At 46.1% G+C, this 14920-nt stretch overlaps 1 protein-coding gene across 16 annotated transcripts in view; it reads right to left on the reverse strand.

The window, feature by feature from the left end:
* Positions 1–8981: 8981 nt before the first annotated feature.
* The window catches only part of KAT6A (lysine acetyltransferase 6A), a 107643-nt gene continuing 101704 nt past the window's right edge, over positions 8982–14920 (reverse strand). For 4 of the 16 annotated variants that reach the window (XM_085004281.1, XM_021078038.2, XM_085004282.1 and 1 more), the window contains one exon: positions 11635–14326. In XM_085004281.1, coding sequence (XP_084860407.1) covers positions 11700–14326 — 2627 coding nt within the window. In that variant the 3' untranslated portion in view covers positions 11635–11699. Of the gene's footprint in view, positions 9757–11634; positions 14327–14920 lie in introns of those variants that run through there. The other 12 variants (XM_085004292.1, XM_085004289.1, XM_085004290.1 and 9 more) reach the window with 7 other exon arrangements.

A 14920-nucleotide genomic window follows, 5' to 3' on the forward strand; every position in this document is an offset into this window, starting at 1 on the left:
TTTTCAGGGCCACACCTGTGGCATATGGAAGTTCCCAGGCCAGGGTTCGAATCCGAGCTGCAGCTGCAGCCACAGCAACTCAGAATCTGAGCCGCGTTTGCAACCTACACCACAGCTCACAGCCATGCGTGATCCTTAACCCACTGAGCAAGGCCAGGGATCGAACCTGTGTCCTCATGGATGCTAGTCGGGTTCCTTATGGCTGAGCCACAAAGGAAACTCCCCAACCTTCTCTTCTTTGAAGGACACCAATCATCCTGGATTACGCCCCGCCCTATGATCTTGTCTGAACTTAATTAACTTTTTAAAGAGTCCCATCTCCAAATACACTCACATTCGGAGGTGCCAGCAGTTCAGGATTTCAACATATGAAGTTGGGGCAGGGGGTGGGGGGGAGTGGCCACAATTCAACCCATAACCATCCTCCTTAACCCCTTTACCTAAAATGTCACCCCCTCCACTCTACACACCTCGTTTCTCCCTTTCCTGCTTCAGTTTGTTCCTTAGCACTTATCACTAACGGTCACACTGTGTGTTTTCATTCTGCATCTTGTTTCTCATCTGTCTCCCCACTAGACTGGAAGCCCTGTGAGAGCAGGATTGTATCAGCTGGGTTCCCTGCATTATCCCCGGTGCCTCTAACAGAGCTTGGGACATGGCAGACGCTGTGCTAAAACAGCACAATTAACATATCATTCATATATCTAGTCACTTGTGATAGAACACGATGGAGGATAACATAAGAAAAAGAATATATGTATATATATATGTAAGACGGGATCACTTGGCTGTATAGCAGAAATGGATAGAACATTGTAAATCAATTATAATGGAAAAGATAAAAATCATAAAAACAAAAAACAAAAAAATTATTCATATATGTTTAATTACTTAAAGCCACAATGATTTTTTTTTCTTTTCTTTTCTTTTCTTTTTTTTTTTTTTTTCCCCGCTATGCCCATGGCATGCAGAAGTTCCTAGGCCAGGGATCGAACCCACGTCACAGCAGTGACAATGCCAGATCCTTAACCCATTGCCCCACCAGGGAACTCTAGCCACAATGATTTTTGTAAGGCCTCCAGAACACGCTGGAACTGGTATTTCTTTGCTTGCATGTTTTTATTAAAGATTTTTTAATGAGCTTTGCAAATGGACCCATCATCTACAACATTTGCTGTCATCAGGAACGGCAGGCTTTGCTCATTTATTAGCGGACTGTTTTTTCCCTGGTAACTTTCCCTCGATCCAACTGTATAGGCCTTTTCGTTTCTTAATCTCCTCTTGGCACCAGAAGGTGTGTAATTTTTTTTCCCTCCTGCCCTTCTGTTTGGTATTTAAAAACATACCCTGAGAAACATAAATGCAGCCTTTTTTCTCCAGTGAATTTTCTGTAATTGTGGGCTTTGCTTTAAAAAGACTCGGTATATTTAAAAATAAATAAATAAATAAATAAATGCCTCAAACATCAACTAAAGCAAGGGAGCAAAAGGGAAGGGTGATTGCTTTACTATAAGATCCTTTTTTTAAAAAAAAAATTATTATTTTCTTTTTAAGGATTCAGTGTGCATTTCCTTAACAGTGGTTTTCTTCTAGTGCCTTTACCATGTGGATAGACGTACACATTTGCTCTTATAAGACCACACAGAGCACTTGAACTGCATCAAGTTAGGTACAGCTGTCCTGACATTTCTTTGGTAAAAGGTCGTTTCTTGACTTCATTATTTCCCCCTAGAATTTCCTTTTTTTTTTTTTTCTTTTATGGCCACACCTGCAGCATATTGAAGTTCCCAAGCTAGAATTGTAACTGCAGCTGCCAGCCCAGCTGCCAGCCTACACCACAGCCACAGCAATGCTAGATCCGAGCAGCATCTGCAACCTACACTGCAGCTGGTGGTAATGCCAGATCCTTAACCCACTGAGCGAGGCCAGGGATGGAACCTGCATCCTCACGGACACTACGTTGGGTTCTTAACCCACTGAGCCACAATGGGAACTACCCCCCTAGAATTTCTAAATGGCTTCTCTGGGCTCCCAATTTTGGAATTAAGAACATGTGTGAGCACAGGGTGCAGGGCGGTGATTTGGGGTAACGTGAAGAGGGTCAGGGAGGGACCATACACACCTCACCTCCGCAGCACCAGTTTCCTTTGATTTCACCTGTGACCCAGGGGCATTTCTCAGCATGCGTCTTAGAAGAGTTTCCAGGCATCCCCTTGTTCCTCAGGATGTCAAAGTCACCGATAAGGGCGGCCTCCAGGCCCCAGGCTGCTGATGGAATGCCCCATGTCAGAGCCAAAGGCGCTTCGAGATCCCCTGAGCCTCCTCCTTCGGAAGGGAAACAGGCATGGGGAGAGGCCAGTCTCCCTAAGATGTCTGGGGCACAGGGAGCTCACAGAGGGGTGTGGGGACCCAGGTGAGTAAGCATGCTCATCTTGCCGGGTGCACGGGGCCAAACACATCCCGGTGCAGGTCCTACCCCACACAGGGCAGCACAGGTTGCAAGGAAGGTCAAAGGCACCATCAGCCAAGAGTCCTGTGATGGCCCTGGTGGGGGAGTGCAGGAGGGAGGAAAGGAGGTGTGGCGAGTGGGCAGACTCAGGCCGTCCAGAGTCCAGAGTTAGACAGGCTGTGTGGCCTCTTCCAAGCAGTGACCACTGGGATCCACTCGGGGACATGAACGAGTAACACTAAGCCTCAACAGATGTGGGCGCAGCTGCCCTGTTCTCTGTCCCTTCACTGCTATAGCTTCAGCCTCCCGTATCTGGCCCTGCGTGATTATCAAGTGAATGAGCAAGATGTATCTTATATGGGAAAAGAATCTGAAAAAGAATGGACATATGTTTATGTATAACTGAGTCACTTTGCTGTGCACCTGAAACTAAATTTTGTAAGTCAACTAAAATTCATTTGAAAACTAAAATAACAAATATTGAAGAGAATTGTGATGAGAAGAATTCTCTACACTGCTGATAAGAGGAAACAAAGTGGCAAGGTTACTTTTGAAAATTCTTTTGCCTCATTTAGTATAGTTGGGATTACACCTGTCCCAGCAGCATTCTGTAAAACTCCTCCTGGGAAAATACTAGAAGGGTCTGCAAACGTGCAGGACACCTACACAGGGTTAAATAGAGCAGCATCGTTGCAATAACCCAAACCAAGAAACAACTTAGTTTAGATCAACTTTAGAATATATGAGTTCCTGCTGAGGCTCAGCAGAAACTGATCTATTATCCATGAGGACAGATTTGATCCCTGGCCTTGCTCAGTGGGTTAAGGATCTGGCATTGCCATGAGCTGTGGTGTAGGTCATAGATGCGGCTCAGATCTGGCATGGCTGTGGCTGTGGTGTAGGCCAGCAGCTACAGCTCCAATTCAACCCTTAGCCTGGGGACCTCCATATGCCTTAGGTTCTGCCCTCAAAAGACAAAGAAGGAGTTCCCGTCGTGGCACAGTGGTTAACGAATCCGACTAGGAACCATGAGGTTGCGGGTTCGGTCCCTGCCCTTGCTCAGTGGGTTAACGATCCGGCGTTGCCGTGAGCTGTGGTGTAGGTTGCAGACGCGGCTCGGATCCCGCGTTGCTGTGCCTCTGGCGTAGGCCGGTGGCTACAGCTCCGATTCAACCCCTAGCCTGGGAACCTCCATATGCCGCGGGAGCGGCCCAAGAAATAGCAACAACAACAACAACAAAAGACAAAAAAGACAAAAAAAAAAAAAAAAAAAAGACAAAGAAACAAACAAAAACAAAAAAAAACCCTTCGAATATATAAATACACTTTAGAATGTATAAATACACTTAAACATTAAAGTGTATCTATATATTACATAGCCATGAAAATAAATGAACTATAGCAATAAGCAACTTCATGAATAGATCTCATAAATATATGTGTGAAGGGTAGTTCCTGTAGTGGCTCAGTGGTAACACACGCGACTGGTATCCATGAGGACGTGCGTTCCATTCCTGGCCTTGCTCATTGGGTTAAGGAGCTGGCATTGCTACGAGCTGTGGTGTAGGCTGGCAGCTGCAGCTCTGATTTGGCCCCTAGCCTGGGAACTTCCATATGCCATGTGTGCAGCCCTAAAAAGACCAAAAAAAAAAAAAAAAAAAAAGTGATGCCAGATGCAAAATGTACCATACCATTTCTATAAAGTTTAAACCCAGACAAAATGAAAACTATGATGTTTAAGCAGCAGACCTAGGTAACGAAATAAAACAGAACTTCCCACAGTATTTCCCACGTAAGTGTAGTGACTATCTTTGGTTGGGAGAGAGGACTGTGTTTAGAAGGGTCTCTCAGGGTTGGGATGGAGGGTTTCCCAGCTATTTTTCAGACTGATTTACTTTTACAAATGTATCTGTGTTATAGATTCATTAAGCTGTGCATGCTTTATGTACCCCATAAACTGTCTACTTACACAATCAAAAAAAGCATAAAAAAGATGTTGGGGAGCAAAGTCCCTCTTCTTCTCCGGGCATATTCACATTTTGTGTGGTGCCTGAAACCTCAGAGGGGAGCCGCTGGGGCCAAATACAGACAAACCCTATCCAGCAAAGAGGGTGCAGCAGGTCAAAGGAAGACATTCCACAGCCCGGATGCCCCAAAGAAACAGCTAAGACAGGCTACAGGAGCTGATTGGGATCTATTTTACTTTCTTTCCCTCTGTAATTTTAATAGAACTTCTTCCCTCTAATGCCATATTCTGTATTATTCAGCTTTCAGATTCTCCACCTTCTTTGTTTGTTTAGGGTCGCACCCGTGGCCTATGGAAGTTCCCAGGTCAGGGGTTCAAACTGGAGAACAGCCACAGCAACACCTGCTCTGAGCTGCCTCAGTGACCTACACCACAGCTCACAGGAACAAGGAATCCTAAACCCACTAAGTGAGGCCAGGGATCGAACCCTTGTCCTCATGGATACCAGTCAGGTTCATTACCACTGAGCCACTACAGGAACTTCAGATACTCCACTTTTTTTTTTTTTTTTTTTTTGGTCCGTTTGCCCTCTCTAGGGCTGCTCCTGCGGCACATGAAGGTTCCTAGGCTAGGGGTCTAATTGGAACTGCAGCCGCCGGCCTACACCACAGCCACAGAAACACGGGATCCGAGCCACGTCTGCAACCTACACTACAGCTCACGGCAATGCTGGATACTCAACCCACTGAGCAAGGCCAGGGATCGAACCTGCACCCGCAGGGTTCCTAGTTGGATTCGTTAACCACGGAGCCACCACGAGAACTCCAGATACTCCACTTTTGATCAAGAAGCTTTTGGGAATGTCACGTTAGGGATTCCAGTCAATTCTAGTTTTTCCCCTTAAACAGGAGCTAGACATACTCTAAAAACCGTGTAATTATTCTGTTTTGCAAGAGGTCCTTGCCTCTAGCAAAGGCTTGTCACGGTCTTCCAGTCAACATGTAAGTGTTCTCACTTTCTCAGGAAAATATGATCAAATTCAGTCATTTTGACATATTTGACTACAACAGTTTTTCTAACCTTTTTTAAAAAGAAAATGAAGTCAACCAGTCAATTTCATTCAAAGTCGCATCCATTAGAGCTTGTTGGTACGTGGGGCAGAGCCTCAGTCCTGGCAAAGGGGTTTTAAGTATGAAGGTCTTCCTTTCCTTTGTTCACAAAAGACTTTTTTTTTGTCTTTTTAGGGCCATACCCATCGCATATGTCAGTTCCCAGGCTAGGGGTCGTATCAGAGCTACAGCTGCTGGCCTATACCACAGCCACAGCAACACGGGATCCGAGCCATAGCTGGGACCTACACCGCAGCTCATGGCAATGCTGGATCCTTAACCTACTGAGCAAGGCTAGGAGTTGAACCCACGTCCTCATGGATACTAGTTGTGTTCGTAACACCCTGAGCCTCAAGACACTTTAAACAGGCCAACTGAAAGGTTTTAAATGACATTTTCAAAATAGACGATTCTGAGACTCAAAGTTCTTTTTTTTTTTTTTTTAGGGGTGCACCCACAGCATATGGAGAGTCCCAGGCTAGGGCTCGAATCGGAGCTACAGCTTCCAGCCTATGCCACAGCCACGGCAACACGGGATCTAAACTGTGTCTGCCACCCAAACCACAGCTCACAGCAACACTGGATCCTTAACCCACTGATCGAGGCCAGGGATCAAATCCACAACCTCATGGTTCCTAGTAAGATTCGTTTCCGCTGTGCCACGACCAGAACTCCTCAAAAAGCTCTTTAAGGCCAATGTAAATAATCTGAGAGATGATCTGAATGACTGGTCTCCCGGCATTAGTTTTTTGATGGAGAGTCATAGAAACCCCAGGGAGTCCAGGGCTGCTGTTCTCCACTGCAGGCACAGGACATGGGTTTATCTCAATTCACCGGCTTGCCTTGGCTTGCTCCTCTCTGTGCATGCATAAACTAAAAACGCTTAAAGTGAACACATCACCCCAGAGAAGGCTTCTTTTTTTGAATGTTGGCTTAAATATGGTTTTCAGAAATGTCTATTTAGTATAAAGTTAAATGTTAGAACTTTTTTTCTTGCCAACAAGAATGTACAGCTCACTCTCAAAAAGCTCATTCACAATAGTCACAGGAAAACAATTCCCTGTGACGACGTCTGTCCACTATTTCAAGAGCTCAAAACCCCCAAAATTCCATGTTTTTCTTATTTCAGGCAAAAATTACACCTGCTACTTTTCTGAGGTTTTATGTAATCTATTTACCAATATTTAGGCTCCTTATTCCTTAGAAAGGAATCCCAGTTAAGCCAAATTTGTAGCTGTCACTCTGGAAAGAAAAAAACCCATGGGTCTGTGCTGCATTATGTAATCACACCAACTTACATAACAAACCCGACCTGCCCCTTAACAGAAATTTATCAACAAATGACAGGTTTTGTTGTGTGTGTGTGTGGAGGGGGGGGGTGTTCTCTTTTTAATTGGATGACCATGTTCAAGAATTTCAGACATTTCCCAACATTAAAAAAGGTTGTACTACATGGTCTTGAATTCATTTACAGAAATGTGCGACTTGTATTTATTTTTTAAATTTTATTTAATTTTCCCAAATTTTCTAGAAAGTTGTGCAAGGTTGTTGTTTCTTTGTTAGTTTGTTTGTTTGTTTTTTTGGCCTTGCTGGTGACATGCAGAAGCTCCCAGGCCAGGGTTGAATCCATGCCACAGCAGTGGCAATGCTGGATCCTTAACCCAGTGAGCCACCAGGGAACTCATCACTTGAATTTTTAGATTTCTTGAAAGTTACATTACAAACATGGAGCACCACCTCCCCCCACTTGTCATAACTCTACTTGTTCTGTTCTGCCAACAAGGACGGTTACTTTTTTGCCTTTTCACTAATGTTTTTCCGTGATCATCATTGCCCCATTATCTTACATATTCTGAAAAGACAGAAGGATGAAAACCACCTCACTGCCCAGGCTGTAGCAGGGAGAACCTAAGAGCTAGAACTGTCACCCTGAGAGGCTCAGTGTTCAGTGAATACGCACAGGTGTCACCAGCTAGGGAGGAAGCTGGCAACGGCTGGGATGCTCAGAGAGGCCGTGTAGGAACATGATTCCTTGAACCCTGGTTATTGAAAGCTTGGCAGTAGATCCTTAAGTTGATAGACCAGGGCTCTCAGCAGTACATACAGCAATCGTGTGTGCTGCGCCTTCTTCCCACACCTGCCTTCTCTGAGAGTGAAAAGGCCACGTGGCGGACAATGAAGAAAGGAGAGTACCTTGTCACTCACAACCCTCGTGAGTTGGCTGTAAAGGAAATTATTTGTTATTTTGGGGGGGTTTTGTTTGTTTTGCCTTTCAGGGCCGCACCCTCTGCATATGAAGGTTCCCAGTTTAGGGGTGAAATCAGAGCTGCAGCTGCTGGCCTACACCACAGCCACAGCAGTGCCAGATCTGAGCCGAGTCTGCCACCTATGCTGCAGCTTGCAGATCCTTAACCGAGTGAGGCCAGGTAGGGAACAAACCCGCATCCTCATGGGTTCTACTCAGGTTCTTAACCCACAGAGCCACAACAGAAACTCCCTGGAATTATATTTTACATGTAATACACAGTGAGTGTTGTGAACACTTAAAAAAAAGACATCTTTAACAGTCTTTGGCCACACTGTCTCCTTTGTGGAAAAATCCTAACTATTGTATGTTGAATTCACTTAAAGCAGGTAGTAGTTTGCAGTAGCCAAGGCAGTATGTGTTTGAGACAGCTCAGTAATAACTGCATAGTGCGGTGACGTTCTTGGGTCCAAACTGTGGCTACTGAAGCAAGCAATCAAAGGAAACAAACCATCTATTTTCCAGAGATGGCATGACTATGTGGTGTAACACTTTAACGGCATGAGTTTTAGAACCAGTGTCTGCTGTGGATACTGCTCACGTGCACTTCCTAAATTCCTCGCCTAGTATGAAAGGGCAGCAGATCCAGTTAGGAGGGCATTCAAACAGGTACCTACCTACCTTACCTCCCTAACCAAGAAGCTGTCAATTTCCCAAAGCTAAATCTAATTCTGGAATCTCCCTTATATTCTAAACTCTTAATGATGAGAGGTGAACACAGTAACTCAAAGTATCAGAAAAGAGCATCAATGTTTAGGACCTGGATTTCTGGCAAACCTTCCTAGATTACATAATCAGGTCAAATGAGAGGAGAAAAAAAAAAGCACTGCTTTGTTCCAAACCTGGGAGCTACTTGTTGCTGCAACTCTTATTTCCCTTCTCTGACTGAAGGAACTACAATCCCTTTAAGTTTTCAAATGGGTTTCCCTAAAAAAATCCAAAGTGAGGTTATAATACCATTTTCTTGGCAAAACAGAAAACCATCTATTTTCTTGGCATTTAAACACATTTATGAATGAAAACTGATATCTCAAAGCAAAGGTCAAGAACTTATACTTGGCATATAAAGAGGAACATGAAATTGGTGTAGAAAAAGAATTGGGGAGTTTCAAATATTTGGAAGGAAGAAAAATTCCACATGCAAGACAGACATCCAAAATGGCTCAACATAATTTATTTTTTTTTATGTTAAAATGTACAGAGTTCTTTTGAAAGTACTTGCTAGAAAGGGGAAAAAAAAGTGATATTACATACAGGAGAGGAAGGAGACCAGCTGGCCCAGGAGCGCGTGACATGGAGAAATACAAAGGCATCTAGGCACCCCTTCCCCTTAGCTTACAAGTCACCATGAACAAAGTACAAAGAGGTTACAAAACAGGAAAAGCAAATATAAACAGACAGGAATAGACTTAGCTTCATTTGTACATGCGGCTTTTAGAGGCATCTGGAGCTCTATTCACACACTCTAGAGATCTCTTTAAAGAGAATTTTTATCTTTCTTAAAATAGTTTTTAATATTCTACAACAAAGATAAAAAATTTTAAAGATGGAATGAAATGAAAAAGCTCTTATTTTAAAAGGCATCAAAGTCACTAACAGTGAGTTTTTAAATTTCTTTTTTAGAAGATTACCCAAGTTATCTTGCTAAAAATACATTTTTTTTTAAACAGAAGTGAAAAAATGACAGGTACCAATATTACTGTGTTGGATAATTTCTTTTATAATATAGAAAAGAACATTTTCTCTACAATAGTTCTAAAGTCACAAAAAGGCTTGTGGAAAAGGGAGCTGCCCGATTGAATTTTTTTTTTTTTTTTAAAGAAACAAAACCAAACACAATTGCAAACCAACAGAAACTGAATTCACGGCCCTCATTTCAACAGCTTCTCCTTCTGCCTTGACCCCCCCCTCCTCCCCATACACCTCCCTCCCGACCCCCCCCACCCCCACCCCAACAGGAAGCAATGACAGAGCCGAAGAGTAGGCAGAGGCAGCACAGTGCACATTCTACACAGCGGACTGGGAACTGGAATCGTATATACAGAGAAACTGGGTCCTACACAGCCTTGCACATGCTCAGAATTGATAGCGGGAAGATGTGGGATTCTGCCTTTCTCTACCTAACACACTTAATTGAGAAAGTCAATTAAAGTGTATAAAAAAAAACCAACAAACCTGTGCATTTGAAAAAATTTAATGCCTAATTCGTACTTCAAAAATTTATCTATATAAAATGTACAAATAAAGGAGAGAGTTTAACGCTTACAGGTATTTCTTTAAGCAGTACTTCCCCCCTTTTGGATATTTGACTGCACATACCAAGTGGTATAATAGTTTCCATCTTCTAATGATGGAACATATTGTATATATATATACTTTTATATATATATATAATTTTTTTTTTTACCTATCCCTGGAGCAAGTAACAAGAAGAAAATGGGCGAACTGGCTGCACAAGAGAAAAGAGAATGAAGTTGGGTGCAACATAGGAGCCTGCTAAAACCCTGCTGTCCAGATTTGCCCGACTATGCTGGTGGTTGGTTTATCCCTCTTCTCTTCAGCCCCTCACAGGGGCGGGGCTGGCGCACTCTGATTCACAGGGGATGAACTCGGGATCTCAAAGGACAAATGAAAACTAGAGGTACGTAAGTAGCTATAAAACTCACACCACGCTCTCCCTTAAGACACACACTCCGCGTCATCCCTTCCAGCACAAGGCGAACAATGTCAAAGGTTACTCAGGTGTTTCTCAGATCACTGACGTCATCCACCGACGCTTTACGTGAGAACGTGAGAGGCTGATCACTAGGGACTGCCGAGTTTCATCAGAGTCGAAGGCTCAAGAATCAAGACCCTTGGCATCTCAAAGTACATACTGAAAACAAGAGGCTGCGAGGAGTGTGTGCGTTATGGCTGATTCATCAGGTGTTAATAACAACAGAGGTTAATTTCCTCTTTCTGATTGTTAATTGACCATTTCTATTCCTCCAAGACCGGATTAGGATTGCAAACAGCTTTCCTCTGAGATTCTGCCGTTAAACTGAGACTTACAGTATTGTTTTTGTGTCTCTGAGTGCTGAGTGGGAGTAGTAAAAAAAAAAAAAAATTATATTACATTTAAGAAAAAACAAACATTTCAATGAAGTCCATCTACAAAGAAACATTCTTGGGGAAAGGTTTCAAGAGGTGTGTGTGTGTGTGTGTGTGTGTGTGTGTGTTTATGCTTGTGTAGGGAGTGGAGGGGATTTTAAGAGGAGAAGCATTTTCCTGCCTCACTTTATTAATAATAATAATAATAATATTAACAATAATAATAAGTTTAAGGAGCTTGGGTGTTCTCCATGTCCCCGTCCGAGTCTCCCATAAGTGCCTCCTGCTGGAATGAAGTAGGGAATGAAAGGCTGGGTTTGGAGGAAAGGGTCTGGCTAACCCTCGAGATGTATACAGAACATTTAAAAATGACAACATTGGGAGCTGCAAACAGTGAGGGGAAACATACATCTTAAAATAAAATAAAGATAATTCGCTTTTACACAAATTCTGTCCATGTGGTATGTAAAGAAAGTAAGGCTCTTTTTTAATTATGAAAAGATTTTTGTGCATGTTTCCCCTATTCCCCAAATCCATTTTTAGATGAGTTCTACTGTAAAATGTTCAAGATTGTGAAGAAAACCAAAACCCAGAACAAAACAAACCCCCCAAAAAAGAGAAGACCAGATTTTCTAAAAAATAAAATAAACCAAAGAAAAATTTCTCTAAATCTACAGCAATATTTTAACTGGAAAAAAGGTCCATTTTTCTCTGGTTTGTCAGTATAAAAGGTTCCTTTATTTATATATATTTAAGTTTTTCACCCTAAGTCCGCCTTGCTCATCTTCTCATGTAAGGTCCGTTGAGTGACTGCTTGGGCACGCCAGCAGCGTTCATGTAGCTGTGATGGGAGGGGCCAGTGTACATCATGTTTCCATGAGGGTTTGGCTGCATAGGCTGCTGGGTATAGGCCTGGCTCCCCATCATCCCCATCTGCATCTGCATAGGATACTGTGCTGTCTGGTTCATGTAGGCAGGGTTACTATGGTAACTGCTGTTCATCATGGGCTGTGTCATTCGATAGCTGTTCATGGCGTTCAAGGTGTTCATATTCATGGAATTGACATTATAGGCAGGGGTTGGCATTAAGTTAACCCCCATGTTCATACCACGCTGAACGGCCAATGCACGGGGGCCGGCCTGCATGGCAACTGCGGGCGGGCTGCGGCCATACAGCTGCTGCTGGTGAGCCGCTGCGGAGGGCAGGGGCGCGGACTTGGAGCGTATGGAGATGTGCCCCTTGACTGGCATCTGTCCTTGCAACCTCTGAGTGTGGGGAATGCCGATGTTGGTGGCAGACATGTTGCACTGCAGCAGAGGGGACGTGAGGTTCATGGTGGTGGAGGCCAAGTTCGGGGGCGGCGTCATGGTGGCTTGTGCTTGAGGAGTCCCAGCTAAAGGGTGAGACGGAGCCAGCTGAGCCAATCCTGTGTTGGACAGAGAAACACTGGTTGCATAGGAAGTCACAGCAGGAGAATGGCTATAAGGCATGGCATGGGGGTCCATAATGGTGTTAGTCAGCTGCTGCAACTTGGCGAGACTGAAGGTGGCTGACGGCTGGGAGTAGCTGCCAGCACCGAAGTCCCCCGGGATCCTCTCGTAGATGCTGATGTTCCCCGCACTTCCGGACTCTGGGATCTCCATGATCATGGGTGCCGGAGTGAAACTGTTGTTCATGCTGCACTGGGACAGAGGGGGCTGCTGCTGGGGTGGGGGTGGGGGCGGGGGCTGCTGGGGCTGCGGGGGCGGGGGCTGGGGCGGAGGCTGTGGCGCTGGCGGGGGCGGCGGCGGCTGTGGGGGTGGCTGGGGAGGGGGTGGCTGCTGGTTGCTGGGGGGCCTCTCCACCACACAGCTCTGGGGCGACTTGATGCTGCAGTTGGCGGCGGGCTGGACGCCACTCTGCGGCATGAGGCTGCAGCTCCCGCCCATGCCGGCCATCTGCTGCGTGCCCACGCAGCTGCTCTGGGTGAGGCTGCTGGAGGACGCCAGCCCGCCGTAGGAACAGCTGCTCTGGGAGGAGCTGTTCCCACAGATGCTGCCGCCCATCGTGGAGTCGTAACTGCTGGGGTTCTCATAGTTCTCCGTGGTGCTCTCGATGCTGCCCAGGTCGCTGAAGCCGCTGTCCACCACCTGCTGAGAGTGGTCAGATACGGAAGGCACGTCCATCATGGGGCTGGTCTCCATGTTCTGCATGGAAGGTGCGGACAGGGACCCCTGCTCGGGGCTGATCTGGGTGTAGCTGCTCTCCAGGGCGGGCACGCTGGGGCTGCTGACCGAGCGCACCGACTGACTGGGGTGGGACTGGACGGAAGACAGCGGGCTGTTGTGCTCCGAGGCGTGGCAGTCTTCCACCAGGGACATCTGGGGGTCCTCATCGGCCTGGGTGTAGCTCTGCAGGGTCTGGCAGGCCGCCAGGGTCTCCTCGCAGTCGGGGTAGGCCCCCTCGTGCTCGCTGCTCTCCTCCTGGGTCAGAGACTGCACGGCCTGCACGGTTTCCAGATCCAGCTCGCTGTGAGCAATCTCTTCCTCCCCTTTCAACTCCATCAGCTCCTCCTTCGAGTGCGACTCTTCCTCGTGATCGTCCTCAGAGCCTGGCATGTGCTCCGACAGCACGGACGCCTCCTGGGACGTCTGCTCCTCCTCTGACTCCGGCTCTGTGTCATCTTTCTCCTTTGGGTTCTCCCTACTGCTCTGTACATTAGGATCTAAAAAAGAGCCCTGGCTGCCGGGCTCCTCTGTGACATCCTCCTGGGCTGGCTGCCCCTCTGGCTCCTCCTTCTTCGAGGACTCCGGGTGCCCATCATCTTCATCATCTGCATCGTGGTCTTCGCTCTGGTTGGTCTCAGCAGCTGCGTCCTCCTCCTCCTCCTGCTCACGCCGCTCCAGCTCCCGCGGCTCCTCCACCACCGGCCGCTGCTCTGCGGGGACCCGGGGCTTCTCCTCCTCCTCCCCTGCCTCGGGTTCCTTGGCTTCTGCCTCGGGGCTGCTGCTGTCCACCGGAGACCCCGCCCGGACACCACTGCTGGCTGTGTCCTCCTCCTCCCCATCCTCGCCATCCTCTGCTTCCGCCGGCAGCTCCTCCTCTTCCTTCCTTTCCTCAGTTAAAGGCAAGTCGTCTTTTGGTTCAACAGTTTCTTCATTCTCTTGAATTTTGGATTTACGTCCAGGTTTAGGAAGGGGGACAACGGGCTCAACAACGCATTCTTGAGCAGACACGGGCACCATCTCCCGACTCAACTTGAGTCCCGGCTTGCGACCAGGTCTCTTCTTCCAGTGCACTGGCTTTCGGCTCTTGCCTTTGGGCCACCCCTTCTTCTTTTTCATGGGCGTGGATGTATCTGGCTCCAGAGGAGAATCCTTCACATCACATTTTCTCAATAGAGATACTGGCTTTAGGATAGGAGTGTCTGCACAGGAGGGATTAAAAAAAAAAAAAAAAAAAAAGATTACAGGATCTTGTGAGATAACCCATACAAGAGAAATGAGTAATCATCCCAAACTCCTGATTATCTTCATTTTCAGGTTAAGAAAATCTCAGGAAAAACCTAATTACTGAGATCTTCTCAAGTCACATAATGGAACTGACAGAACAATGAAAGAATCCTACCCACTAACTAGTTCAAGGCAGTGCAAGTTTATCACTACCAACCGTATAGCTTTGGGAAGTTACTCTAAGATTCAGTTTCGTATCTAGAAAACGGAGATAAGCTTTACAAAGATGCATATACTAAACAGTCCTTATAGCTACTTCATGTATTTATTTATTTATGGCTGCACCCTGGGCATATGGAAGTACCCAGGCCAGGGACGGAATCTGAGCAGCTGCTGCAACCTACGCCTCAGCTGTTGTGGGATCCTTTAACCCACTGAGCCACCCAGGGACTGAATGCATGCCGCTGCAGCAACCCCTGCCACTGCAGTTGGTGCAGTTGGATTCTTTTTTTTTTTTTAAGGGCTGTACCCACGGCATATGGAAGGTCCCAGGCTTGAGGTCGAATTGG

Source organism: Sus scrofa, chromosome 17 (assembly GCF_054392235.1).
Source record: "Sus scrofa isolate SSC_HxYL_T2T_F1_AM1 chromosome 17, Sscrofa_HxYL_maternal_Yorkshire_Landrace_v2.0, whole genome shotgun sequence".
NCBI lineage: Eukaryota > Metazoa > Chordata > Mammalia > Artiodactyla > Suidae > Sus > Sus scrofa.